General features: G+C 34.8%; 1 protein-coding gene across 1 annotated transcript; it reads left to right on the top strand.

Moving 5' to 3' along the window:
- Nucleotides 1–27,744, top strand: LOC129264900 (2-oxoadipate dehydrogenase complex component E1-like). The gene is made up of 21 exons (XM_054902860.2): nucleotides 1–543; nucleotides 2,462–2,579; nucleotides 3,442–3,512; nucleotides 4,327–4,430; nucleotides 5,127–5,234; nucleotides 6,220–6,331; nucleotides 6,730–6,891; nucleotides 7,772–7,845; nucleotides 9,091–9,240; nucleotides 13,560–13,751; nucleotides 14,141–14,332; nucleotides 15,279–15,456; nucleotides 16,344–16,405; nucleotides 16,649–16,769; nucleotides 17,520–17,659; nucleotides 18,146–18,302; nucleotides 18,992–19,194; nucleotides 20,128–20,273; nucleotides 21,225–21,388; nucleotides 21,989–22,074; nucleotides 23,142–27,744. The coding sequence occupies exons 1-21, from the start codon at nucleotides 327–329 to the stop codon at nucleotides 23,244–23,246; spliced, it is 2,862 nt and encodes a 953-aa protein (XP_054758835.2). The 5' UTR covers nucleotides 1–326; the 3' UTR covers nucleotides 23,247–27,744.
- The last annotated feature ends 68 nt before the right edge of the window (nucleotides 27,745–27,812 follow it).

Genomic DNA, 27,812 nt, shown 5'->3' with positions numbered 1-27,812 from the left:
GGAGTACAGGTTCTCGGTTTTGCGCGCACACTCGGCTGGGCGTACGCACGGAATAGAACGTATATATCGGTGCAAATAAATTCGTTTAATATCGTCTACGTCTAGAACTTAACTAGACTAGACATTTTGATGCATAGGCGCCTGCAACAAGCCAGGGGTCGGGACAAATAACGTTAAAGTTAGTCTAGTAGTACATCAAGATTTTGGCAAGGAATCAAACGAGAAACCCTGGGAATATTCCTGAATTTGTATCTACATATATCATACATTTCATTTTGCCATTATAGTGTTTAATTTTGAGAAGGAAAGAAACTGGAAGGCGGAACATGTTGCGTTTCTTTCGACATAGTCGTGCCAGGATTCTGTCGCAGCTGGCAACGCCATACGGACGGCGCTTAGCGGGGGCAGTTCCCGCCGTACAACACCAACCATCCCGCTCGTACAATTTTGGTCGCGATGTGTACGGATTTCGACAATCGGCTTGGCAGCCGCTTAATTTGATAGGCCTTCAGCAACAAGCAGAGGGGGAGAATATTTTTACAGGTAAGAAGATAATACCTTAAGAATCCAATGTCATGAAATATGAATCGAATTCCAAATTCGCTATTTATGAAATTATGCCCATCCGGCATCCGCAACGCGCAGTCAAGAAAAAAGTGTTACTGTCTAGTTAGTGTCTAACAACATGTAACGTACATGTAGTCGAAGACCTCTCAGGCTCTGTCAAAATTCATCATCGCCCTAATTTCCATTTCATGTCAATTAGATCTAGATCTACAGTTCAATCTAAATGTTATTGTTATTGTTCATATTATTATCAAGTTACAACTGAAAAAGATGTTATAATTTGCTATCAAGGCTGGGAATCCAAATGTGCAGCGTAGAGCGCTAAGAAACCTGGTGTGTATCATATTAACCTTGTTCATTGAATGAGTGGTGTGGTATTAATTCTAAGATCCATTTCATCTTGGCTGAAATAAAATATTTTATCATTGTTAAAATCAGTGACGTAAAATACCCTTAAATATATCTCAAAATTGGTATTCTGAGAACCATATCATCTTCATTTTATCTGTGTAAGATGTACACTATTGAAACAATATCCAATGAGAAACGCTCTTTTGACTTTTGTAGCACTCTCATTTATTTAACCAATGAATATCCATTCTGCCAGGACGTGTGGCAAAAGAGTGAGATTGCGTCTATTTATTGAATTTAAATGCGCTAGCGCATCTTTACAGAGATTTCTTTTAAAGAAATGAAAATACTCTCATCTGTTGGGGGGATGTCTTTATCGCGTCATTACAAGCATCATTTCAAAGACAATATTGGTCAAGAAAAGCCTTATGAAATAGGCTAATTCGACTACAGGAATAATGTTAAGGTACTATTGCTCTTGATGATTATATTATTTTTCTTCATTTTCAATTCAACACTTGGAGCTAAATAACCTAGAAATATTGCTGAAATGAACATTGCAGAGATGAAATAAACCCCACGCTATATTGATATTTAAAAGGTTTTTTAAGGTTTTAATTTTTCTTCAAATTAACATGGGCGCAAGCATATCATCTGCGTTACAATGGTTAGAAACGCGATGGATATGTCTACATGGGCTTTGCTCTGTTTAGTTATGCAAGATAAAAATTTAGTGCAGATAAAATTTTAAACTTTACCAGAGAGATAAAATGTCTCTCAGAATACAAATTTCATTTTAAAAGACAAAATATTTTAAAGATAAAATTACCTCAAATACCACCCCTGAAATAAGTGAAAACTGTAATTGACCACTCGACCACGAGCAATCAGAAGCAAGTGTTCAAAGGCTTTGTATTTCCTATGCAAAGAATATCCTAGGCCCCTCTGCATCACTCTAGAGTCTGTGTTTTTTATCCTAGGTAGGATTCTCATATATTTGACAAGTACTAGGTATACTTGTTAATATCTAATAGCTGTACCAGTGAAAAACTGGGATAAGTTTGGGCTTAGCCTTAGCCTTTGGCCCAATAATATTTTCTGATCTTTGAGATTCATAGAATGATGTTTATTTTGGCATTTTGAATGGGGGGGGGGGGGGGGGGTTTACAGATCAAGTGAACTTTTCCTAAACTAATCTCCACTCATTTTTGGCAGTCTAGAGGGGGGGGGGTTGCTTCTTGTCTCTCTCTCTCATGAATCATATTTTGATAGCGGGTCATGAAGATTTAGCAGGTATTATTAAGACAGTGCAGTATTATTTTTCATTTTCTAAATTTGATTTGAAGCCCAGATTAATATATTGTCTTGAAGTTTCTAGATAAATTTCGGGAAACTTTGACTTGTGAGTTGCGACTTATTTGTATTGTGGGGTTTGAGCAGGCCCTCATAAAACAGTAAAGACTAGAAAGCTAGCAACTGCCCTTTCACAAATTTTGAGTTAAGGTTAATTTGATTTATCAGATTGTCTTAATTTTCTTTTCAGACAAAGCTGTAATACAGAATAGGATTGAGAATGCCAATCTGCTCCGCCTCGTAATAGCCTACAGGGAACATGGACACAAAAGGGCAACGCTGGATCCTTTGGGGCTGTTGCAACTCCAGTGCGTATTACAGACTCTACAATGATTTTACAACAAAGCTAATAGAAGGCAGACTTTCTTTGAATATAAATTTATAATGTTGATTTTTAGAAAGATGGTGGGGTTGGAATGGCATCGTATGATATTCATATAAATACATGTATGGAACAGAAGTGATCCAAGCAGGACCCTACTAACGCTTCTTTTGTGGTCAGAGTTTGATGGAGTCTATGATCAGTGAGGGTACACTTTTTATGTACAACACAAACTACTTTACAAAATATTATAATTGACAGATTAAATACCTTGTGTTACCTTTTGTGCATTGCCCATTTCACTTGAAATTTGTAATGAAGCATACTTGCAGTTTGGTATGGCTGCACAATATGATGATAGTAACAAAATATCCTGAAATTGATGTTGATGAATAGACAATATTGGGTCCATGCTATTTACTCTCACTGATATTGTCAATTATTTAGTTTTAATGTGTTCCAGACAGCAATTCAGGACTTCCTGAATAGCTGTCCAATGCAGACATTATCCCCATTGCCCCAATCCAATTCACTAGGGTCCCAGGGAAGTGGTCCTACAAAGTGTCGTCCCCAGCCAATATTTCATTTCCATCCTCTCCACATCTGTATTTGGTATTTGGTCTGTATTGTTAATATTTGATTGTGAATACTACTTGACATTGTATTATAATTATTAAATGGGTACATATCACCTTATTGTGGTCTTTATAACTGGTGTCAAATGAATACCCAGTAATGTTCGATATGATAGTAAAGTTATTAATGATCATTATGAGTATAACATTGCATTGCAGCACCGTGATATAGAAGTTAATTTTTATTTCGATTATCATGTTTGTGAATTCTAGATCTGTGCCTGAGTTAGATCCTCAGCTGTATGGACTCTCATCTGATAACAGTGAACTGTACAACTTGACAGGTGAATTTCATTTTTTTACACATTAATAGCATCAATTTTTATTAAAGGTAATTTTTATTAAAAGGAAAGTAATTGCAGCAAACTCTGAATTCATGGAAAAGTCTGTAAAACCAAGGTCAGCTGCCATCATATCATAGTAGATCAGAAACCTAACTTTGTGAAATCATGAAATCTAAACTGAAAATTGACCACACTGGAGATCACCAACACAGGCACATGTAAAAAAGACCAGGGCCCCATCGTACAAAGACTTACGATTGATCCAATCAATCATAACTCTATGGATATCCATCAGTGTCATATTTTTTTCTACAGGAAATTTGCACAATGTCCTTTGTAAACAAAGAGAAGCACAGTGAATTTTCAAGAAAATAATGAATGCATGAATATACGTAGTACTAAATATATACATCATAGTTGGAAAATACTTTAAACAAACACGTATTTTAGATGTTGACCTTGCTGGCCGTCCATAGTTGTGATTGATCAGATCAATCGTAACTCTAAAGACAGGGTGCAGACATTTGGATTGATCATGCTTGTTATGTCAACTTCTCAGCAATGACACATTTTCTATCAGAATCATTTGGAAAATATTTTGAACAAACATGTATTCTTTACAACTGTTTTGCTTCTTGTCATGAAAGAGTAGATGTTAAAAAATTAAAATTGAAAAATCTACGACAGCAATTACCATGATGTATTATTAAAATATTTTTGGTGTGCATGTGTTACTTTTGGCTTGATTAGGAAATCTGTTTTTATATGTATTAACTTGGTTTTTCCCTTCTCATGTTTTTGTTTTTACGTGTAGGTATTGTAAACATTGGAAAAAAGGAAGGAACAATTCAAGAGGTTATTGAGCATCTACAGAAGGCTTACTGTGGCAATATTGCTGTTGAATTTGCTCACTTACTGGTAGGTGAAATAAGAATTATCAGGCAGTTACATGCTTTTGATAGGTAAAGAAGTTATGTTCATGATTTGAATTAGACATGAATGGACATGGAATGTATGTTTGATTTTGATATCTGATATCATCTCTTCATTATACAAGTGATGTGATTATGCACAACCTGTGTTCATGAGGGCTCAGGTCTCCAACAGGTTTAAAATAACATGTTTCTATCTTGTAAACACTGAGTCTGACTATTGCATAAGTCATGTTAGTGGTTGCAGCAATTATTAAAACTATTAGATATATGTCAAATGTGTGATATTTACATCTTCTAAGGGAATTCCCCCTCAAGGCAAACAGATTTCTATGGTCCAAAGAGATAACAGTTATCGGCAGAGTCACCTTTAGAACCTGAAGGAAGTACATGTTTTGTATTAAGGGCCAAGTCAGTGATTTTTACTTTGCTCTAAGTCAGCCAGATGCAAATATTCAGTAGCTAATGATAGTAAAAAAATGAAAGAAAACCACTGTGTAAGACACATTCCTCAGTACTCTCAGTGATTTCATCGCAAGTGATGGTGATATCCACATTCCGTTGAAGAGCAGACACTTTCAAATGAGTTCATAGGAGTAATAAACATGAAAATTATCTGTGTCTTCGCTTTCATTGTAAAACTTTGGTGAAGTAACTATTTTTTTTTATGTGATACTTTCAGACAAGTGAAGAGAGAGAATGGTTTTCCAATGAAGCTGAAGAGAGCCCTCATTGGTTTGTATCTAATGCCACTCGGCAGAGGATTGCACAATTGATGGCAGATGCTCAGGTTAGTCTTGTTTCATACATGTGTTTTTCAATCATGAAAAAATTAACAAAATGAAAATCCATATTTTATTGTTCGAAATAGAAATCTTAAATAGAAGTACTCCAAAAATTCATTTTGCCCAATCGATCATAGGTCCCGCAGCCACTGTGCAGCACCAGATCGACAATGCTATGTCTTCTTGAATGTTGAATGCCAAACAGGGTGATGATGATGATGCACAGCATTTGTATAGTGCCATATATCTGTCAAAGATATTCAAAGGTGCATTAGAGGAGCCAGCCAATCTGGGTCGCCTACAAGGGCGCGCACACAGAACTGTGACCCGTAGGTCTCTCCTCCCGATAACTGGTTTGGGAAATGCAGGTGGACCACTACACCAGGGTTTCCCCCTACTCTTATTTGAATAGTGCTGTGGGTTCTTAACGTGCAAAGGTGGTGATTCTCCTCTACATGATAGCAAAGTTTATTTTAAGTCCTTTCTGGAATGATCCTCGGGTGTATGTAGCTTGTAAGCTTGAGTATCATTGGGAATGGATACTAGAAAAAATTAATTCACATTGATTTTTTTATTCCCGGTATCTGTAGATGCTTTGTTAAGTAAATTATTACTATTTTTTTTTATTTACTGTTTTTCTTACATAGACAATGACAGCACTGGTTTTATATAGTTATATGGAAGCTTAAATCATTAGGTACTTTAGTGAAACATCCTTTTCTGTATATTCCACAAGTGTAGTTTTGAGTATCCAATAAAGATAAAAAGGGGACAGTTGGAATTTGGCCATAATTAAAGAAAAAAAACATCCCTTTTAGATTACAGTTGGTTAATCCCCTGTAACTTACTATTTCTTTAATGCAAAATGTTATTCGCCATGGACAGAATTGGGAAAAGTAGCCCCCCCCCCTGCAATACAGAAAATGTTATTTTCACCTGTTATGACATAGAAAGAATTGTATTTTATTTTGTTTTGTGTTATTTATCCAGGCTTTTGACCAATTCATGACCACCAAGTTTGCGACTGTAAAGCGTTACGGCGGGGAAGGAGCTGAGAGCATGATGGCATTTTTCCATCAACTTTTTACTCAAGCTGTTTCAGGTATCCATTTCTTTTAATTGATTATCATTGATGAAATCAAGGGTCAATTACCTGCAGCCTCATTTTGACGTTTTAGCCTCTTTATCTGCCCCTTCCCACTGTAGATCTACCACTGATAACTGTGAAAATTACACCCCAGCTGTGCTTACTTTTACACCGCATTATGGTAATGATGATGATTACACCAGTTATGATCATATATATGTAATTACTAATGTAATGCTGATTTGTACTGTCTTACATTAAAACTGTTCAAAGTTATTGTTTGAAAGCAAAACAAGCAACAAGAAACCATACGAATTGCATATCATACCAGCTAACTAGTATAATGAATATATTCACTCTTTTGGCTTTTCATATTAACACATTTTTATTTTACTTTTCCCCTTTCAAAATAGATGGAGTTGAAGACATTGTTCTTGCCATGCCACATAGAGGGCGCTTGAATCTTTTAATGGGACCCCTTGGTTTCTCACCATTGGTGATGTTGAAGAAACTCAGGGGCAACCCAGAGTATGCCCCACATCTGCACTGTGTGGGGGACATACCGACACATCTCTGTAAGTTAATTTGGTTAATTATTCTTTTTCATTTTGGCTCATATGCATTTATTACAAAATCATCCTACAGTTTTACTGGCTCTTGTTGAAGGATGGTGCATTAATAGGAATCATGTATTCAACGAATTGTCTTTTGCAAACTACAGGGTTTACAACACCAAATCTGCTACTTCAAGCAGAAATTAATAAATTTATGAGGTAAAAATGACAAAAGTAGAGTATGCTATAATATATAAGGACTAAGAACTTTATTAATAAAATAAGTGCGTAAATTAACAAAATAAGTGCATGAATATGAGAAACATAAATAAATCAATTAAACAGTAAGGCAAATACAAATGGATGAATAATAATGTTTCATCAAGTCAATATTGATTAAACAATGGCTGTGCCTTAATCATAAGTAGAAAAAGTGCCCAAAATAATGGGATGACCTGTGTATTAAATAAAAAATGACAAAAAAATATCAGATTAGTCGATTAGTTTCATCTCTGTTTTAAGTTTTCATAAACATTATGTTTTGTCATAAGGGGTTAAGCGGTTGCTTATGTTAATGTGTCAAAGTGGAAAAACTTCCATAGATATGATGATTAATTATTGTGCTTAAAATTTTTCAGCTATGTTTGAAAAAAAGAGAACATTTTTGTTTCAATTAAAATTTCCTGGTATTAAGAATGCTATAAAATCACTATATATCTATACAAATAACATTTCATAACTTTCACACTCATCTATCAAACATTGGAACAAAGAAGAAAAACTACCTTATTTGGATAAGCTGTAATTGCCTTTCGAATACCGGGAGCCCTTTTTCTGTTATGGTCTAGGGCCACTCCAATGTTTCTGTGTTGTACTACTGTATTCCTGTGTGTTTACACAGGGACGTCCGTGGATCTGGATGTGGACGGAAAAGAATTGCATCTCTCTCTCATTCCTAATCCTTCACATCTTGAGGTAAAGATGCGATGGGAAAAGATATTTTGCCTGTGGCCCTATTTCTCGTCTCTGTGAACAAACAAGAGAAAATATTCGTATCCAGTTTGTATTTTGTTGCTTTGCTGTGATGTGTGCTTTTCTGTAATCTAAGTGAGGTTCACCTCGAAGAGTGTTTCATTAACATTTGTAGTCTGACAAGTTGTTAATAAAAATAGGTGGTAGTTGTGTGCTTTGTTAATGTGTAATTGCGAAGGCCTGTATCCTGAAGTCTGGTTTTGCTTTAATACACCATGGTCTAATTCTGTGTCAAACTCATGGGAAGCTAAAAAATTCAAACTTACATGTACATTTTTATGTTTTAATGATGAAGAGAATTATTTCAGTATTTATTCATAGTCAGTTACGAATGATTTGAGTGCTATCCGTAGTTTAACCAAAACTTTTGACCACAGAGTGTGAATTAAACCCGAGTTCAGAATATGGGCATAACTGTTTAACTGCTAGATTTGTTCAAAATGTTCAAAAGAGTATCTTATCATAATTTTAGGATTTCTGTTTCATGATTCGTAGAGGATTTATTATCTGCAATTTTGAATTCAGTTGACATTTAGCATTCATACATTATTCATGTTTGTTAATAATCTTTTTTTTTAGAAGATGCATTATTACTGAACACTGCTTAAAATGGAATAAACTTATGCATATTAACCATCTCTGCTAATTTAAATCAAACTTAAAAAAAAAAAAAGTTCTACAAAATGCAATCAATATTGCTGTACATCATACAAATGTTATGTTGTTAGCCCATTTACTTCAATCTAATTTCATTTGAGTTTATTCACTACTTTCTATTTAGCAATTATGTCTAAGAATATTGATGGAGTTTCTTCTTATGCCCAAAAAACCTTTTCATATTCAAGCTTATTTGATGGATTTCCCTCGTGTTTTTGTGAAATAATTGGTTTTATAATGTAACAAGATTCTATGTGGTCATGGTAATAATGATAATAATAACGGTATATATACCCAGGGTAGACACTTCAGTTCCGAAAACTATTCTCCCAGTGGGCCCTGCTATTATGGTATGTAAAATTAATACTTTATTTCATAATTCATTTGATTTAACAAGAAGTTATCTTAAACATAAAAGCAAGTCCAAATGAATTCATTTAAATAAAGTAGATAGAGGCACTCTATATTGGTAATCAACTTTACAATATGATTTCACCAATTAATATGATACATGCATATGTTTTCTTCTAGGCTAACATACCTGTTGGCATTGGTAAAGCTAGAGGGCGCCAGATGAGAAAACAAGAAGGTGACTATGCTGCTGATCCCTCATCTGATTGTTGTCATGGCGATAAAGTCATGAACGTTCTTCTTCATGGTGATGCAGCTTTTGTTGCCCAGGTATGTGGTGGTTTGTTGTAATGAAATGAAAATTGGTTGACTTGTGCACAGCATATTGGTGTGAACACACCAATGAGGTTTAAAAAGACTATGTGTGAACTGTGAAAAGAGTGGGTAAACAAATTGCCCATGACACATAAATAAAAATTACCATCATACCTGATTCTATGAGAAACTAAAAATTGGGTGCTTTCAAAATTGATTGATACCTTCACATTACCATTTGGCCCTAACCACTTATTTCTTTGTCGTACTGTATGTGTCAGAGTGTAGTGGATAGGTCTCTGGACTGTGAATAATTAGGTACTGGATTGAACCCTTTCTGGAGTTCTAAAGATGATGATATATATGAGTTACCTCATGGATTACAAACATCAATGAAGAATGCATTACCTTTTTGGAACCATAAAATATGTTTTTTATTAAAGCTGGAATACCTTCCAGAGAATAGACAATGTGCATCAACGAACGTAGAGGGCAGCAACACACAAGCGTGTTGCTATTAGGAAGGTCCACTCGATACGCGCATACAAATGAAGTGCGCGAGCAATTTGGTAGTCATGCCAACGAAACCATGATCCGATACAATACACTCACGGAGTGACAGCAAAATATAGGTAAACTAATAGATTATGACAATAGTAGATTAAAACAATGAAAACAAAAAATATATAAAAAATTAAATAATAATGTACCAAATTCTTAAAATAATATATCACTAAATTATTGTCACAATTTGTTTGTACATCTTCAGTAAAACAGGATTAAATTCTGTCATAAATAAACCAGTCTGCTAATTTCACCCGGATTTAGCCAAGTCATTTTGTGACCACCGAAAACCTCTCAGAGCACTTTTTTAGTAGATTGTAGAGTTGATTTATTTTCATTTCCTCTTTATCATTATTTTTGCTTGAAATGTTTTTACATTAAATATCATGCTTAAAAATATGAACTACTTGTTCCTGTATTTTTCATAAAATATTACATGGTGGTGACAACAGTTTTATGACTTTGCATATCAATATGATAACAAGTATACGTGAGGTTGATACGTCTTCATCTAAATTTCGCTGCACCATAATGCGCCTACACAATCCAGCACCGCCTCTTATACAAGCGCCATGGCTGGCATGACCGCGTCGGCGCCCCGGGCCGGTCGGTGCTGAGGTAGGGTACGGTGGGCTGCATGCATATGCTAACACAAATTTTTGTAAAATTATGAAATGAAAAAAGTAGATGTGACATAGACCTTCGCCCCTTGATAGTTTGTCTCAAGTCAAGACCCGTCGGAATATACATAGCTCGATAATGAACCAGATAATTGCTGTCTAATATTATGTCTAACGTTAGACTGGGTCTGGGACTTGGCTTTGCTGTTTAGTGGTCGTATTCGATCTTGCCTGATGGATTGCAAAATGTGGGTTGGATTTGTGGATATAGCATAATTATTTTAGATTTTCAGACTACATTCTACACTCTAAGTGAAAATTAAAATTCTAACCTTGAATATTTATCGTTGCTCATCCGCCATAGTGCCACATCAATGACAGACCAAGTCTATATCTTTCAAGTCCATATCTAGCTAAGTCGAGTCGCGTCGAGATTATCATGCCAGTGCAGTGCAGTCAGCATTATCATTCACGCAGCGCAGTACGCGCACCGAGGTACAGGTGACCGGGGAAGTTTCGGCGCGGCCAGACCAGAACATCACGGTCTTGGCTCTGGTGTTAGCTTGTGTAGAGTTGGTAGGGGCAGCGAAATTAAGCAGAAGAACGGTAACACAAATGTCATCAGTCTATGTATTTTTATTGCCATGTAAACTACAAAAATCATGATTACCTTTTGTTTTAAAATTTTTAAAAAATACAAATATGCTAAAATAATATTATTTAACATATTTTCTTGGAGGTCTTATTATCAATAATAAATAGTAAAATTGAACAAAAAAAAAAAATCAACTCTACAATCTTCCAAAAAAGTGCTCTGGGAGAAAATGGTCACAAAATCTGAGCGGAGTGGACCTTCCTAAAAGCAATACTGCAAAGTGTTGCTGCCCTCTACGTTCGTTGATGTGCATATAGTTCCTTGTGGACAGATTTCATTGATTTGATAATTCATCCATAAAGCATAATTAATATTATCAATGTAAAAACAGTGAAAAGTAATTTTGTTATTAAAGTAGAAATATATTGAAAATCATAAAAATTAAGAATTATATATCAAATTAAAGGGGAAAATCAGAAGAACACGATGGTGTACATCATTTATCATGGAGACCGATGAAACTCACTTAATTGATAGTTTAAAGTTCTCTCTCTGAATGCTTCAAACAGGCACAATTACGTCCGCGAAATTGGGGTTTTTTGATGGCGTGTATGAGTGTACGAGAGACGTGATTGGCTCTCCCACGTCAAGCTCCACTTGCATGCAAAACCTGTTGCGATGGTACGTTTTCTCCACACTGTCACTGAATACTTTGATCACGAAATGAAAGAAAACCCAGAAGTTTATCTAGATTTTGGATTTTCAAATTGATGATTTTGAAGATGAAGAGAATGATGATGAAGTTTCTAGCTCTAGTGACGTGGATGGTGGTAAATTAGGGGAATTACGCCTATGATGATGAGTCGGACAATTCAACTTGCATGCCGATTCGCTACCAACTGATCATATGCAGCTGCTAGTGCTAGCTGCACGTACCGCAGGCCAAAATAAATCCATGAAAATGAATTCCAGCCTGACCATCCAGACAGAGTCTCTCCCCTCTGTCAATAAAATAGTACTCTAAAGAAGGAAAATAATGATATAACTGTACTTACAAACAAGTGAATATGTCCGAACCTGAAGGCAAATCAACTCAACGAATAGCAGCAGACGATATGCACCGACGATAAACTTCACGTGGCTGGGATAAATTGTCACTCGTTCTGTAAGATATAATTTCTACGTCATTATTTTGACAAAATTACGAAACTCGGGGAATTATTTATCTATATAAAAATATAGTAACACCTCGTATTATTTTTAAATTACGATAAAACCTTTTTTTGAAGCAAAAAGTTGGGGTAAATTAAAATTAGATGTAAAAGATCATCCCCAACATGCGTAGCTCGTATGTGATTGTAAACAAACCATCCAAAATGCCGATTAAGAGCTGTGCAACACGTGCATCTACTCTCTCAGCCAAGGCGAGCAAGCAATGTGTGTTTGTGATGGTTTGTTTACAATCACATACGGGCTACGCATGTTGGGGATGATCTTTTACATCTAATTTTAATTTACCTCAACTTTTTGCTTAAAAAAAAAGGTTTTATCATAATTTATAAATAATATGAGGTGTTACTATATTCTTATAAAGATAAATAATTCCCCGAGTTTCGTAATTTTGTCAAAATAATGAGATAGAAATTGTATCTAACAGAACGAGTGACAATTTATCCCAGCCACGGAAAGTTTATTGTCGCTGCATATCGTCTGCTGCTATTCGTTGAGTTGATTTGCCTTCAGGTTCGTATATATTCACTTGTTTGTAAGTACAGTTATATCCTTATTTTCCTTCTTTAGAGTAAATTTTATTGACGGAGGGAAGAGACTCTGTCTGGATGGTCAGGCTGGAATTCATTTTCATGGATTTATTTTGGCCCGCGGTACGTGCAGCTAGCACTATAGCAGCTGCATGAGTTGGTAGCGAATCGGCATGCAAGTTTTATTGTCCGACTCATCATCATAGTCGTAATTCCTCTAATTTACCTCCATCCACATCACTGACTAGAGCTAGAAACTTCATCATTCTCTTCATCTTCAAAATCGTCAATTTGAAAATCCAAAATCTAGATAAACTTCTGGGTTTTCTTTCATTTCATGATCGGAGTATTCAGTGACAGTGTGGAGAAAACGTACCCTCGGCCTTGCAACAGGTTTTGCATGCAAGTGGAGCTTGACATGGGAGAGCCAATCACGTCTCTCGAACACTCATACACGTCATCAAATTCGAGTCAATTCAGAGACCGATGAGAGGCCTATTTCGGAAAGGCATTTTAGCGTTTTTTAATTGGCGATTTCCACCTTATGTATTACTTTTGTTATTTTTGAATGACCAAATGATAATCTCCACATCATTACCTTTCCACTGATATATAATAAGGCTATATTCATAATCAATATATTTCTCCTTTAAATTTTCTAAACAATTGTTTCAATTCTTTAATTTCTCCACCAGAAAAATAAACCTCCCTCAAAATGAGAAGAGTCTCTTTTAAGTATTTAAGGAAAAATAGCATTCTTGTAGAATGTTTATTTACCTTTCTATTACACCACAGGGAGTGATTGCTGAATGTTTTGCGATGGCCAACCTTCCTCACTATGCCGTCGGTGGATCCATACATCTAGTCGTCAACAACCAAATTGGCTTCACCACACCATCAGAGAGAGGGCGCTCTTCTCCATACTGTAGTGACATTGCCAAAATGAATGGAAATCCTGTTATCCATGTGAATGGCATGGACCCTGAGGTATCTAAAAACAGACTAATATTCTTATTGACCAAGGAACAACTAACAATATGCAAATTTTGTTGCTATCTAAAGAAGGTTAATTTTGGTTTATAGCACAAATTTTTGTGTGACAAAATATCATTGAATCAATGAAATAACAACTTTGTGATATTGGATGCATATTGTTTTTAAACCACATATTTGACCAGCATTTTGAATTAAATTTTAGTTCACAATATTGTTCTACTTTCATGATTGAAAGTATACATGTACATCTCTGTTGGGATTTTGGTAGTCTATATGCCATTTTGTCTTAATTGTGTGATGAGTTTCCGCGCTTGAATGCAACTATATAATTTTGTAATATAATTGCATCCCTGGGGTATGCTTTATTGTCAATATTCCAGGCTGTTCTATCAGCTTGCAGGCTTGCAGTGAGCTACAGACACAAATTCAGGAAAGATGTGGTGGTTGACTTTCTGTGTTTCCGTCGCTGGGGTCATAACGAGCTTGACGACCCCTCCTTCACCCAGCCCATCATGTATGATAACATCCGATCAAGGCTCAGCATACCAGATGCATACATCCAGAAAGCTGCCGTAAGTAGAAGTTGATCAAAATGGTTGGTCCGTGCACTCTTGAGCTACAATCACAAATTAAAATGCAAATTTTACAGATTGTTGTTACTGTGGGCCAGAACATTTATATCTTCAATTTTTTTTTCATTGCAAGCCTAGCCTCTGTGTAGTGTACTGTGCAATTTGACCTAGGAGGTAAGGTCAACTTGGAAATGCAGTGCAATGTACACCAAATGGGAAATAGACAGCTACTATTACATAACAGAAGCATGATTTATATCTATGAAGAATCGCCTTTCAATGCACACCCTTTTTAGCATTTCATGATTACATTTTTTTTTCTTGTCACTTTTCCAACATGTGACCTAATTTTACCACACTGATGTACTGCATTATGACCTGTAATATATTACCATATTGGTATGATAATAACAGCAATGATGATGATGATGATGATATTATTAGGAGGATTATAAAGATGCATGATGATGCAGAGCTGCTATTATGAAAGAAAATAGTATTTTTAGGACAAATATGACAGGAATACAAATGAATCAAAGGCATCCAAAAAGCACAAATTCGGGGCCAAAGGGAGGATCAGAAAAATAGGGGAAAGAGCAACTTAGGAATACAAGTACTAATGTTGTATGTAAACAAATAAGCACTAACATGTGCGCTCGCGTGTGCACTTCAATACGTGAGTTAAAGATGGAGTTCTTGATATTTGTGTTTATGTGCTCTACTTAAGGTAGTTTCGGCAGCAGATGACATTAGAATAAAGTGAACAGGTAAAAAAAAAAAGAAAAGGGGTAGTTCAGAAAAAAGATTTGATGGGAAAAATATAATTTTGGGGATATAGATTACTAATTTTCTCTTTCAATGGTTGGCAGTTTTGATGATGATGAATGACATTTTCTTTGAACATAAGGAAAAGTGAAATCTATTTTTTTATTTTTATCATTTCTAGGAAGAGGGATCCATCAATAAGGAGGAGATTAACACAAATGTGTCAGAGAAGATGCAGGAATGGAATCGATGTCTGAAAGAAGCAGACTCCTCCCCCGCCCATGCCTATGAATCCATACGTCAGGGTCAATGGTCATCATGTGATCCTCCTCCATTACACATTGCATTATGGGATACAGGTGAGATTGGTTGAAGTAGAACACTGGGAGAAGGAATAGAGTTATCATTATGGGAATATATTAATGATTTACGTGAAGAAAATTGTATATGCCAAGGCAGATAGATCTTCTATGCATTTCATCTATTTGTGCATGTGCGAGGGAGCTCAAGTAATCAATCATTGTTGATTTAATACTAGAGAATCTGCTAGGCTAGGTATAGCAAGCTTCAATTTGGCTACAGGTTTTCTCTGTGCACGTGGCTGGGTGTAACAGTTCCCCTACATGTAGGTGTGTATATGAGAGGCCCCCAGAATGAATCTCATGTCTGTTGTATTCAATTTGACTAGAACTAAGTAAATTGCATAAGTTTTCGGTAATCTGGGACTGTCTCTTAAAGAAATCATGATTATCTTTTCCCATAAGGCTTAGCTAAACTACCCTGATGACAGGGTTCAAGGTTTCCATGGTAATTTATTTAATTTGCAGAGTTACCTTAATTGTAAGTTCTTTATTAAACAAGCCCTTGCTCTGAAAATTGCGATGATAGAATCATTTAACCTATCGGATATTGCTCTCAAATTATATTTCAACTGGAGTGTGAAAAGTTTTCAAGGCTTGCATGAGCAGGTGCTTGACCAGGGGGTTCTGCCACTGCCTTTGCATTTCTGCAGGCGAATAGATATATGTGTTTCTTGAAAATGACTTCTGTGCGGGGAACTTATTATCTAGAGAACAGACATTGTGGTCTAAAATAGGGATAGTCAAAGCAGTACATCACCAAACCACCAGTACACACTATTTAATTAATTTTTAATTAACCTTGCATTTGATTTATATGCTTGTATGTGTGTACATGTACTATGCAACTAATGTGCTTATTTTTGCTTTCTTATATCGTTTTGCAGGTGTTGAAACAGATTTACTGAAATTCATTGGGGGAAAGTCTGTAGAAATTCCTAATGATTTTGTGAGTATTATTACTTTATTATATCTATTTATAGAACTACAATACCGTTGAGGAAGTATTACAAAAGAGGTGTAAGGATTATATAAAAATATGTTTATTATCTCAGTGACCAATAAAAAGAAATAACAATATTATTTTATAAAAATGACTGATAAGGAGGGCAGCAGAAGTAAGTTTTGTCAAATCCAAATTGTATGAGAAATATTTTCAACCAAACTTTCACTAAACCTTTTGTTTTTACAGGGTATACACCCGCATCTAAAGAAGACCTTTGTAGATGCAAGATTGAAGAAAGTACAGGACGGATCTGCTATAGATTGGGCTACTGCAGAGAGTTTGGCTTTTGGGTCATTGCTAGTTCAAGGTATTGTTTTATTCTAGTAGGAATAAAGCTATTTACTCCCCCCCCAAAAAAAAAAATGGAAATCGGAATATGTCAGATAATCTTTCCAATCCCACAGTATTAAGCAATGATTTAACTTGAATTCCCTTCAGAATGGTACCCTCTTTGTTATTATATCATAAGGGAAGAAGCAATATTCAAAAGTGTAGGATAAGGTTTGTAGTTACACCATCTGCAGCACCTTTATGTGTTGAACATTGGGGTCAATGTTTCACACAACGCAAATGGTAGACATCTGTCTGGCTTTTCAATACATAGACGTTTCTGCAAAGGACACAGTTACATCCTAACAAAGATTGCATCCTAATATGAATTCTATTTTGTAGTCATTCATGGACTAGTCTTTGAAGCTTGCAATGTTTGGTTTTCTGTCTTGGTCCAGATATAAAAGACCACGTAACGATTTGGCTCTATGTGATTGGTAAAAAATACAAAAAAACCATAACACATCCATAACACAAGTTTAGTCCTTGAGATTTTCCCAGGTGATCATTTGGATCACTTCCTTTATCGATCTGGGCTAGATTAGTCTAGGAAAGCAAGTGTGATTCAGATTATTTTAGGCCATTGATAATATATACTTTGTTTAAAAAAAAGTTTATTCCCAGGCTTTTATATAAATTGTAAGTGCTATCCCTGATAAAAGATCATGAGATTCTGGTTGAACTGTTTTTGTTCACTAATATTTACCTTCCTCCTCCCCCCAATCAGGATTCAATGTGAGACTAAGTGGTCAGGATGTAGGGCGGGGTACCTTCAGTCATCGTCATGCCATGCTGGTTGATCAAGATAATGACAGTATCCACATACCACTCAACCACATCGATCAATCACAAAGAGGTTTCTTTGAGGTAATGATATGATATTGATACTCGGATTATATTGCAGGAATAAGCTTTAGAAATAAAAGGAGAAACCAAAGTAAATTTTAATAATCTACTTATCTTGAATGCTAGTAACCTAACATAGATTATGATTAGAAACAGAAAAATATATTGAAAATATGAAATTATTATATGTGCATTATGTGGTGCCATTCCTGATGAAAAGCCAATTAACATAAGCTGATCATAACACCCTCTGAATTGACAATACAATGAAATGACAGAATCACTGCAAAATGCAAGTTTTTGTTCCAATTGTTCTTCAATAATTAAACTTGTTTTAAATCCATTATTTTTTCATTACAAAAATGAATATAAAATAATGATTATTGCTGATTTTATGAGCATAAAGAGAGTAAATCTGACCTGATAAATGCTGTATCCCTCTTTGGGTTAAAAGTTTCCACTATAACTAAAACCCCTTTCCCCCCCCCCCTTCATACTTACGGCTAGGTTGCAAACAGTCCACTGTCAGAAGAAGCTGTGTTAGGTTTCGAGTATGGGATGAGCATAGAGACTCCTAATCTGATGGTTATATGGGAGGCTCAGTTCGGTGATTTCTTCAATGCTGCTCAGACAATCATTGATACCTACATCTTTCCTGGAGAGTGTAAGCATTATATTATTGATTTTTGTTGTTCACTGACAAATGCAAGAATAATAGAATTGTAATACATCTAGTTGCCAGTAGTTAATTTGTTGTTTGAATGCAGAAATGTTAATTTCATGTACACAGTATTTTTATTTACTTTTATCACTTACGACTGGAACACTGCATGAAGAACTTTACTTTTAAATGTTTAAAGTGTTTGGGTCGTTTTCCTTTAGGTATATTTTCAATATAAATGTGCAGTGTAACTTTCGAAATCATGTTCAGTTTAATAAAAAAAAGTTAAAGAAGTATTTAAAACTAAACAAAGTTATTGCCACACTTTGCCACTCTCACCCAGGTGCTAATTGGGTACCGGTAGGAAACAACCGTCATTGTGGTTGGTTTAGCAAGTTTGCGCCTAACAGGCTGCTTGGAATGCTATGATTCCAGTGACCGGGTAATAATAATTTTGAAGCGCTTTGAACAGTCGTAGATTGATGAAGCGCTATATAAATGCCAATTATTATTATTATTATTGCGGTCCTTCCGTAATCATGTTCAGTTTAATACAAAAATGTTAAAGAAGAATTTAAACAAAGTTATTGCAAGGACCGCAATAGGAGGCAAAGATTCCTTGGACCCAATACCATGTGATGATTCATTTTCATTTGCCCTCACTTTGACTTTTCTTCTTACCCCCCATGCAGTAAAATGGCTTCTTCAAAGTAGTCTCGTCATGCTGCTTCCCCATGGCTTTGATGGAGCTGGCCCCGAGCACTCTTCCTGTCGTCTTGAGCGATTCCTTCAGGCTTGTGACAGCAGCGATGAGAGAGTGGATGGAGACAATGTCAATGTGCAGATTGCCAACCCAACAACACCAGCTCAGTACTTTCATATTCTACGACGACAGGTGCGTATAGGATGGTGGAGGAAAGTTGAGCTACTGCAAAAGTGGAGCAAATTCAGTTGATAACTTTAATGCATTTACCCACGTTGAACAGAACTAGCATCTTCAATTGTTTTGGAGATTTAATTTAAGATTAATTCAGAGGCATTATAGTCATGAAAATTGTGTAGCTTTAACTTCTGAAGGGGGCGAAAAAGAATAGTGTAGTAGGTTTCACAGTGCACCATGTATCTTTCTTGGGCAGGTGTAGGTCCTAAAAAAGGACCACCAAAAGTCATTTTGGGTGGCCCTTTTCAGGACCAGCACCTGCCCCCCAAAAGATACATGGTGTACTGTGAAACCTCCTACACTATTGTGTAGCTTTGTATTTGAGCAATGGTCATGTCATGCAAAACACTGTATCCCTTATGGATATGTTGATTAATAAGCACAATTTTATATGCATCCTCTATAAGAATAAATGTTCATGTCATAGTCTTAAAATTCTTTATTTATTGTTTGAGTTCAGTGAATTATTGTTGTGAAGAGCTGCACTGTATTTCTAAGGGATATACTCACTTTTGTTGAACACTGCATTAACTAATCTGGTGCAGTAAATCTTTATATGGAGATCTATTGCTAATACAAACCGAACTTTTGTATCCTTGCTCTCCTTTTATGAACAAAGGATTTCCATTTATATGTTACTTTTCATTCAAATTCAGATTTTATTTAACACTCATCATGAAAACACATTACAAAGTTTATATAAGTAATATGTAAGGTGAGATAAATATAAGAATTAAAATGACAAAGCACAAGGTATAAAAATAATGAGGGTGTAAGGGTTAAGCAAAAGGAGAATATGCTTTTTTATAATCATTAATGAAGGTCTTCAGTATAATTAGATGGCAAACTTGAGTGATGTTTTGATTGGTTCAATTCTTTCCATGTCAGATGGTCCGTAACTACAGGAAGCCTTTGATCATGGCCTCTCCAAAGATCCTTCTACGTCTTCCAGCTGCCACTTCAGACCTCTCGGAGATGGGTCCTGGAACTAGTTTTAGACCAGTTATAGATGACCAGACTACTGATCCTAAAAGGTATGTGATACAGTAACATTATAGTAATATTATACATTGGAGTGAACTCTCTCGGAACAGATAAGTTATTGAAAAAAAAGAATGAGCATACCTCCATTTGATAAAGGCCATCATTTTTCATTCAAGGTTTTTCTACTGATATGTATAGATTATTATGGAATGCTATTCTTTTTAAATACCAATAACGAATAGTCCACAGACTGGCACCCATTATGTGCAGGCCTACAATATCAACAATTATTTCTCATGCAAGCTCGTATTTTGGTGTAATTTACAATGAAGTTGAATGTATAATACACTTCTCATCTTGCTATGGTAAAGGCAATTTGCGATTTGCGGTATATAAAATTATTATTATCATTATCATTATTATAGATTTGATTTGCCTGCCCTGTGGAGAATCTTTGTAGTTGTTCAGTGATAAAGCATTTAATATTTCAGATTTTTACTGTTTATAAATCAATGTGTGCTTTATTAAGTCTGCGAATAAAGTTTAATTCCGTATGCATATATGGAAATAAGGGTGTTTTTTTGTCATAGTATAAACTTATTTAACTCATTGAGTAAATAACATGATGGTATTTGTATTTTGATTATACTCCAGGTTGCCAATCCAGAATTTACTACCTGGCAGTATAAGAGAAGTTACTACAAGTATAAAATCTCATACCCAAAATACAATTGTCTTCTTTGTAAACATCAGAAAGAATGTTTGTTATGAGGTATCATGAAATATTTGTTTTTTTTTAAAGGAAATATGTTGTATAAAAACTACAGGTATTCAACTGTTCACTTCCTCTTGTTTGAAGTATGTTTATGCATGTATTAACTTCAATTTAATTGAAAATTTTGCAAGTACACTAAAAGAAATATCTGAGTCTGTTATTTGACTCCAGTGATTAGTCAGCCTCTAATTTTTATATCACAACCTTTTTTTTATTGTAAATACAGTATCCAGAAGGTTATTATATGCTGTGGAAAGCACTATTATGCCCTTCAGAAGGAGAGGGAGAGCAGACAGGCTCATGATATAGCCATAGTGAGGGTCGAGTCTCTATGCCCCTTCCCAGCTGATGTCCTGCAAAGTGTTTTAAGTAGATATACTAATGCCAAAGGTGAGATACTGATGGGTGGATGGTATGATTAAATGTCAGACAAAAATGATTGACGAGTGGACAGAATAGCTATATTGTGGTTGTGGGGATAAATTGTCTAGTTGGAGCTACTGTTCTGTGTTTGACAGCTTACCTTATACCAAATATGAGATTCTGATGGATTGTCTCTCAAAGCCATCAATATTATATATATGTTCTTTTGCAAGGAGTTGTGTATCTTGAATGATTCAACAAACACAGGTCAATTTGGAACTTGTCAATTTCAGATTTTCCGTAACTCTAAATCTAGTCATGGTGGTAGTAGTCATTGCATCATGCAATGTGTGATGTGTATAATTATGCTGTCTTGCCAAAGATGAGATGTATGTACTATATTCATAAATAAATAGACATACGCTCTTGATTAAAAGTGAATAGATATATTACTCTGAGAAATTTGCAGACAGGCAATCTTATGTCTTTATGTTGTCCTACATGGAATAGATATTGTTATGCCATAGATCAGATATTGATCAACGGATATAGATATAACATTGATTGGAAATCATCATATTTTTGTTACTGAAATGAATCTATATCATTGATTTTTTTTCCTCTCAGATTATGTTTGGAGTCAAGAGGAACACAAGAATATGGGGGCGTGGTCCTTTGTAGCACCTCGCTTTGAAAACCTTGTTGGGTATAAGGTATGTGAAAATCAATATAAGATAAAACAGCAATGACAAGATAGCTCAGCTTTGCAATGAAGTGGTCTTGTAACACATATAAATCTGAGTTGAATATCAGTGATTGATCCAGAGTTTACAAAGTCGAATATTCTAATGATTTGTGACTGTTATACTCTTCTACATTTATAGCACTCTTGCTTAATTAACATATGTAATAAATCAGTTTGGTTTTAGTTTTAACTTACATATTTTCCCCAACACCTAATTCATTTAAAAAGTTTTGTGATGATAAGGACATTGTTGGATTAGTGGGATATTTTGAATTGAAGCCAACAATCAGGGTGAAATCAGTGATATGAGGCAGTTTTAGATCTATTTCTCTTAAAATTTCATGGAAATATTTTTTTCAACAATGTAAAATGACTTATATTTATAGATTTGACCATTTTGACAAATAAACAAATTGTTTGCCTGGATAAGTCCTGCAAACTAAAAGGATGTTTGAAGGTTGCATTTTCTGCCATACAAAAATATAGAAAGTGTACAAACCTTGTGCACTCTAGAGTCCGGCCTCAATGGTATGGCCACAGAGAGGCAGGCACCCTTCCAGTTATGTGGCAAAATGGAGTGGGAAGCCATTGCTAGTAAGGTTTATATGGTCGAGAGATCTACCGGTATTCATTATAAAATGTGTAATTCCTCCATGCTGGTGATTGTGAGTTATCAATGGTTCTGTGACTTTGAAATGAAAATGGAATGAAATAAGGGGAGTGTTTTGTGAAACAAATAGTGATTTTCACTAACAAATTTACTTTGAACCAATCAGATGCAATGCTTTCAGTAGCTTATAACAATGGTAAGTGAAAATCGAGAGGATATCTGTTTCATGAAATGCTCCCAAGATTAAAAATTGCCCATAAATGGTGCTGATGATTAGTTTTAAAGAAGAAAGCTGGCCTGGGGATATGGCTGATCAATAGAGGATTTAGGATGACCTTTATATATAAAACAAGATTAGACTTTACATTTAGGGAAAATATCAAAATAATAACATCTTGTGTTTTCCTAAAAATTGGTATTTACAGCTTGCGTATGCTGGGAGAGATGTTCTTGGAGTTCCTGCTGTTGGCACGGCAACGCTACACCAAGAAGAGGTCAGACAGATCATGGTGCGGACGTTTGATCGGTAGTTTCTACAAAAATTCTTATTCGATATGAATGTAATGAAGATACAGGTGATATTACATTAATGTTACGACTATGTATGTGTTCAAGATGATCTTATTCTTAAACAAAGGTTCCTTTTTTTTAGCAGAGATGCCAACCTTGTAAAATAAATTGAAGTATGCCTTACTATGGATTAAACAAAAGTATTTTTGGTGGTAAAACAGTATTTTCCCACTTTTGCTGCAATAGACATGTGCGATTTTGGAACGAAGTATAGATCATGAAACCTGCAGTATTTTCAATAAAAAGTAGTTTTAAATACTGCCAACAGGAACAGTTATCATTTCTGCTTTAAGTTACTTACCAAATTCTGTGCCATGTCTTTGAGCAGGAAGTCCACTCAGTATCTAATAGCAGGGCCCGTTGGGAGAACAGTTTTCGGAACTGAAGTGGCTACCCTGGGTAAATATACCGTTATTATCATTATTATATTTCAATGCGGCATTCCTATATTCTCTTTTGTTTTGTGTATGCTGAAAAGGGAGGATTAGAAAGGAAAAAGCCGAGTGTGTTTGCCACTAAAAGATGAAGTTCAGACTTTTGTCTAGGTACCTTTATGTTTGGTTAAGAACATCTCGTAATGCAAACACTTGATGCAAACGGACACACACTGCCATCACATGCTGAATATTACTAGAGTGTCACTGTCATCAATTTTTTCAAGTTCTTAGCATTGTAACTTTTTTGTACAAACCCAGCTGTTTCTTTAACAAAATACTATTTTCTTGTATTTTCTCATCTGTTCTTTTTTTATTCAGGGAAGGGGGATAGTGTGTATGTATATTTTGTTAAAGTTAAAGGAAACTATGATTATTATTTTTATTATCGTTATAATTTTAGTTATTTTCCCATCAGGCCCACAGTCTTATTTGTATTGTGCTTGTTCTTGATGCAGCTTTGTATAATAGAGTAAAGTGAGATTTGTTCTGAGTGCTGTTAAGTTCTTTGTCTGAAATTGTGCATTAGTATTTAGTCATCTTTCCTTCTTGGTAACATGATGAATTGTGAAACAGCATCTACATTGCATGACTGGTGTGCTCTTTTTTCAACTCATGTTATTATGCTGCAGGACTAAAAAAATCATAGGTTATTAAATGTTTAGATTAAACCCATGAGTTACCTAATATGTTGTAAAATGTAAGTTAACTTTCAGATGAATACTGACGGTTGTTATATTCTACAGTATACCTGTATCCAATTATTCTTGAATTTTGAATAGATGTTCATCATGAAAAATACTGATCAAAGAAACAAGATTATGTATTCAAAGAGTTCTCAGAAATACACCTAATTTTACAAACCTAGAATACTTAGATCGAGTATATATACGTCTACAAATATTTTTGCAAATAACCAAGATGATCACAAATGGTTGTCTGTAATGACATGTTATCAAAGTATTGTTTATAGTTGCCTGTGTTGTTAATTCTGAAACGTACTCTCTGAAATATAAATATATAGATAAGGATTCAAAGATTAATTCAAATTACTTGTTGACATATATATGTACACTGTAATAACATGTTTGTAATATTGTTGAAGACCCTTCGCATAACCTGTTCAAATGTGTGCAATATGATAAAAGGCATTTTCTTTGAATTCAGAGTCTCAGAGCTGCTACTCATTGCCAATAGAAATTGGGTGAGTGGTATGATTGGTATCTGTATTAAAAAAATAGGTTACTATCAATGTTAAAAACTGGTTTGGAGATATTAGTTTGTAAACACCTTCCTTCTCTTCAATAGTGGCATAGTATATGAAAGTCACAATATTATGACAATATGGTGGTGCATTGCTTTGAAATGTGGGATTAAACTCAAATTGACAAGTTCCATATTGACCTGTGTTTGTTGAATCATTCAAGATACACAACTCCTTGCAAAAGAACATATATATAATATTGATTGGCTTTGAGAGAGATACCATATATATTTCCTGAAGTAGTCTCACAATGCCCGAGTCTTGACGAGGGCAATATGGGCCTATTGATCGAAATATATGGCTTCTCCCGAAAATTAAAGCCAGTCATTATTATTATTATTACCTATAGGCCTGCAACTGTATGATGTGTAATTTAAGCTTTTATTTGCAGCAATTCATGCCTTTTTGCCGGTTGGTACTTCTGAATTCAGGTTGTTCGTGAATTTGATGATGTAATCCTGGCTAAGTAATTGTGACGTGAAGTGTAAAGCAGCACAGGTGTGCATCATGCATGGCATGTAGATACACTTTATGCGTACAAGTCTTGCGCTTGATAAAATGGGAATACGGATATTACGGACCGATAATTTACTACATAGGTGCAATAGGAAAAAGACAAAATTCGCGAAGTAGGGTGTATGAATATTATGGTCCCTAATCATTCAGTTGAACCCTGGCTGGACCATTGTGATGTAATTTGTGTTGAGTTAATCAATCAGACAACCAAAATACATGTTTATATCTTGTCTCCAAAATGCCTCATTCTGGTAATAATTGATACTTTCATAGCACTAATTAATTCACCTCAGGTAGACAACAGTTTTCTAAGGTGCCAGAGCTCTCATTTACTATTTAAATCATACAGTAAAAATAAATTGCCAAAACTTGTTATTTAAGGTAAAATGCAAAGAAAATGTAATGAGTATACATGTACAAGTTTTGATTTCAATGAAATCTTTAGTACATTATCATATTTATTTGAATTAGGATACCGAAAGCTAGCATTCCATGTGTGGACTTCAATTCTTGTCAAGCCTAGAGTTAAACCTAGGTATAATTATGTAAAACCCCCCAAAATCAACTCGCAACTTTTACATTTGTTCCTTACGCTATATTTTTGAAACCACATCTCCAATGGCTAATCAAAAGTGAGCTATCATGTGGAGGGTCACAATTCCACTTTCATGGCAATCATTTCGGTTATCTCAATTGTCACAAAAAATGGGTCACCAGTTGCGTGTAAAGTTATGCGTAACTCACAAACCACAAAAAACCTGAGATTTCATGAAACTCTGTCCAGATTCGATATTGTTTTTTGTGTAATCATACACAATATATTATTCATCCTCTATACGAGTATGTGTGCAAATAGCCATTATAAATTGTGTATTCTATATAAAGAAGTTATACACCATACATATACAGGTAGCTATGTACACTGATGTGTGTGTATGAATTACTTTTCAAAATGTCAAGGTATAGGTGGTTAGCTGTTTTTTTCTATCAGATTTGTTTTATTTTCGTATGGTGTATATATGCTATATTTCATATTCATGTTATTTCTACAAATATATAGTACTGTGTTATGTTTTAGAATAAACTATTCCTTGATTCAAAGTTTACAAGTACGTTGGCTGAAAATTTTTGCAGAATTTTAGTTTAACCCTTATTGCATCATGTTTGTATCGAATGGAATTTTTTATTTGAAAATGTATTATATAAATACAAACAATACTGAAAACTGCTTTGCCCTTTGGGTGTTGAAATATCTAGGCACTGTTGTGACCATTAGTGTAATAAAAGTATAATTACATCACAGCTTTATATGGCATGTCCAAATATTCTCTCTGACTCTGCTATAGCTATTATTTTTTTTTTATAGCTTTTTGTGTACTTTGTCTTGACAAAAGTATTGGAGCTTATGCAATTTCAGCTATTTTCATTTGTGATCACTCACATCCATGCGTAGACCACAAGTACATGTATGTGTTAGTATAGATATCTGCTTTTTCAAGGCTCTGAAGAGGTAACACAATCAGAGTGAAGAATACACAGAAATTCTACAGGATATTATACACGGTCTACTCTAAGCATTCAAGTATTTCCCAGAAGTGCACCAAGATTATTTTCATGATTTTTTTAATGTTATCTTATATGTTGTTGAATGGGTCAGTCTAGTTGTCTCGTTTCCTCTTCCTACCCCCCCCCCCTTCTCAGATATTATTTTGACTCTCTTTCGTGAAATACTCAACATTTTTATACATCTGACCCCCATTTTTCTCAAGTTTTACTTCACTTCATAAACTGACCAAGTCATGATCATTTGAGAGCATTACACTACAGACTGTCAAAAGAACCAGAAATGGCATGTTATTTGTTAAAATTGAATTGTGTGTTTCATATTGCCATTCCTGTTCTATGTAGGTACTGTTTTAATCGTGTTATGTTGTATAATTATTTGTATTTCAGCCAGCTGCCAGTGATGATGAGTTCAATAATTAGCATTATGATTATTTGAATGAAGATACTTATATTTCAATAAGTGAACTTCTGAAATTACCAAAATTATTTCTTCATGGAGGAATAGTTATTTATTTCATATAGCTTGAAATATTTTATTTTTCCTTCAATTGTGAATCTGCACCTAAGATCTGACAATCTAGAGTTAAATTTGATGTAATATTCATGTACACAATGTTCATCAATCAGAAATGTATGAAAAGGAAATAAATACTAAAGATGAATATTTTATAACAAACCAAACTAGTCGATCTGGGTTTTTTCTTTCCTATATGTACAAAATTTCTTGGATATTATAATGGTAAGTT

Source organism: Lytechinus pictus, chromosome 7, assembly GCF_037042905.1.
Source record: "Lytechinus pictus isolate F3 Inbred chromosome 7, Lp3.0, whole genome shotgun sequence".
Lineage (NCBI taxonomy): Eukaryota > Metazoa > Echinodermata > Echinoidea > Temnopleuroida > Toxopneustidae > Lytechinus > Lytechinus pictus.
This window is presented reverse-complemented; position numbering and strand designations above follow the sequence as displayed.

Bases quoted from the DNA above. Each gene is read 5' to 3' on its own strand.
- LOC129264900 (XM_054902860.2), top strand. From the start codon at position 327: ATGTTGCGTTTCTTTCGACATAGTCGTGCCAGGATTCTGTCGCAGCTG. The intron at 15,457-16,343 runs GTGAGATTGGTT...ATCGTTTTGCAG, and splicing joins CATTGCATTATGGGATACAG to GTGTTGAAACAGATTTACTG. The intron at 22,075-23,141 runs GTATGTGAAAAT...TGGTATTTACAG, and splicing joins AAAACCTTGTTGGGTATAAG to CTTGCGTATGCTGGGAGAGA.